The 2,293-nt window shown below is 41.9% G+C and overlaps 1 protein-coding gene across 1 annotated transcript; it reads right to left on the reverse strand.

Moving 5' to 3' along the window:
• Window positions 1-113: 113 nt before the first annotated feature.
• LOC125198689 (PRA1 family protein D-like) lies at window positions 114-873 on the reverse strand. Its single transcript, XM_048096997.1, has one exon. It carries the CDS (start codon window positions 820-822, stop codon window positions 304-306), a length of 519 nt encoding a protein of 172 aa, XP_047952954.1. The 5' UTR covers window positions 823-873; the 3' UTR covers window positions 114-303.
• Window positions 874-2,293: the final 1,420 nt, after the last annotated feature.

Genomic DNA, 2,293 nt, shown 5'->3' on the forward strand with positions numbered 1-2,293 from the left:
TTGTTCGTACACATCTATCTGTTCTCTACTATTCGAAGTTCCTGATCAGTTGCAATGCTCGATACAGCGAATAAGCACCAAAATAGCACAGTTATACTCTGATCAACACAATCTCAGATTGCAAACCATTTAGATATCAACAAACAGCAAGTAAATTAAATCGATCAAAACAAAATCAAACGATTTCAGCCACAAAAAGTTGAATAAACGCAGCCTACATTAATCAAAGGTCTGACAATCAGAAGAATCGCAACACTAAACACATAATAAATCCAATCAGAACACTGAGCTACGATTCACCTCTCAAACGCTAGCGTATCCCCCTCTAGGGCTATCCACCACGTTGAGCAACGATCCATAGGGCGAATCCTCGATCGAATCCTCCGGCGCCCTCAGAACGCCGTGCACGAGCACGAGGACGGCCCCGATCAGCAAGGAGACGAACAATTTCGTCCAGACGTGGCTCCAGAAGAGCGCGCCCAAAGTGGCGACGGCGAGGAATCCGATGACGTACCTCTGATCGATGTCGTAATCGAGGATGGTGAGGGGATCGTCGCGGGCGAGGACGAGGTACAGCCAGGCGGCGAAGAGGCAGAGGAAGAAGAGAAGGGAGAGGGGGCGGGTGAGGAGGGTGAGGAGGAAGATGATGAGGGTCAGAACGACGTAGTTTGGGAGGAAATAGCGGAGATTTTGGGTGACGCGGTAGGTCGATTCGGAGAGGGAGACGGGGATGCTGAGGGCGGAGAGGTCTATGAACTGAGGCCACGGCCGGAGCATGGCGGAGCTGGTGGTGGTGACCGGTGGCTCAGCCGGAGTTGACATCTCGTGAGTCGTCTGGCTAGAGAGAGAATTAAGGGTTTGGCTGAGCCTCCAATAAGATTTTCGATTAAATTGCGTTACATTTATTTTTATAATAGTTAAATAATAAAAATAATATATTGAAAATAAGATTTTCAATTAAATTTCATTACAGTAATTTTAATATTACTCCAGTATCGCTCATTTAGTACTCAATACTCATCATATATTCATAAAAAAATGGTTCCGACTACCGACGTTTTTTTAAAAAAAAAAATAAAAAATCAGAATGAACAATGATAGATGGGTGAATTTATTCGTTCAAAGGTTCGGGATCCAATAAAACCGACGGAATGGGAAATTCAACTGGATATTGCCCCCATTATATGCTGATGGGTTCAAACGACAATTCTTTTCAAATGTTAGCATAGAATATCAACGACTACAAGTTAAGTGATATAGAGTCAATAATAAACTGGCGATGGGGCAATGGCAAGGAGTCTTGTGTTCGCAAATGGCTGAATCTGGAAGAATTATCTACTATGGCACGCATGTACATCAACGTGTCGGAAGACCTCATTCTTTGACAAGAATCGAAAAATCTTAGGATGTTTTGGAAATGGTTGCCGAGAAGTACCACGCAGCCATATCGAAGGTTACACCCATGCGTGATTTCAACATGCTACGGAAGCACTAGTCCTGATTCAGAATGATATGATCTACTTTGTTGGCATCATAGTCAACACCTAGAAGATGTGGCCTAGTGACCACAATTTTCCCAACATTGTCCAGAAATCGAAGGATTTTCTTGTTCGAGGAGTAAAGGATTTTCAAGTTCCAAGAAATATAGACATTTCTCCACCAAAGGAGCCCAAATCCAACTGTGGGTGTGAGGCTAGAAGTAATGCACTGAAGAAGGCCAAAGTCTCGGCCAACAATGACTATTTAACAAGCGAGGGAGATGCGTTTATTGACTGGAATATGAAGAAAGAAGAACCTCGCCAATTATGCCTCGTCTCCCAACACTCAAAGTTGTCCCACAAGGACAAAAACGGTGAAGAGAAAAGTGAAGATGAAGGGTTTGACGGCTCAAAGCATTGAGCCATCCCCATCCACACTTGTCTCCACTCTAAATATGGTTACTTTTTCAATGAACAACCTCATCAAAATCTCTCCAGCTTCAGTCTAATGGAGAAAGATACATCGACAATTTCTAAAATGGCTTTGCGTTGACATGATATCAAAGAAACATGTCCAGACCAAATGTAATTTTTATTTTTTAGAAATTAATTTTTTTTAACTTGTTATTTTAATAAAGTAATTTAGCTATTTATTTGGTAAATGGCCTGAACAAGCCCAACTCAACCCATATTCATTTAGTAAATGGGCTGGCCCGGGTTGAAAATAGTTTTTCTTCCCCATGAATGTTTTTGAACTTCTCATGTATTTTTGAGGTTTTTATAAATTCTATAAAAGGTCCCATGTGCATGTAGTA

Source organism: Salvia hispanica, unplaced genomic scaffold, assembly GCF_023119035.1.
Source record: "Salvia hispanica cultivar TCC Black 2014 unplaced genomic scaffold, UniMelb_Shisp_WGS_1.0 HiC_scaffold_192, whole genome shotgun sequence".
Taxonomy (NCBI): domain Eukaryota; kingdom Viridiplantae; phylum Streptophyta; class Magnoliopsida; order Lamiales; family Lamiaceae; genus Salvia; species Salvia hispanica.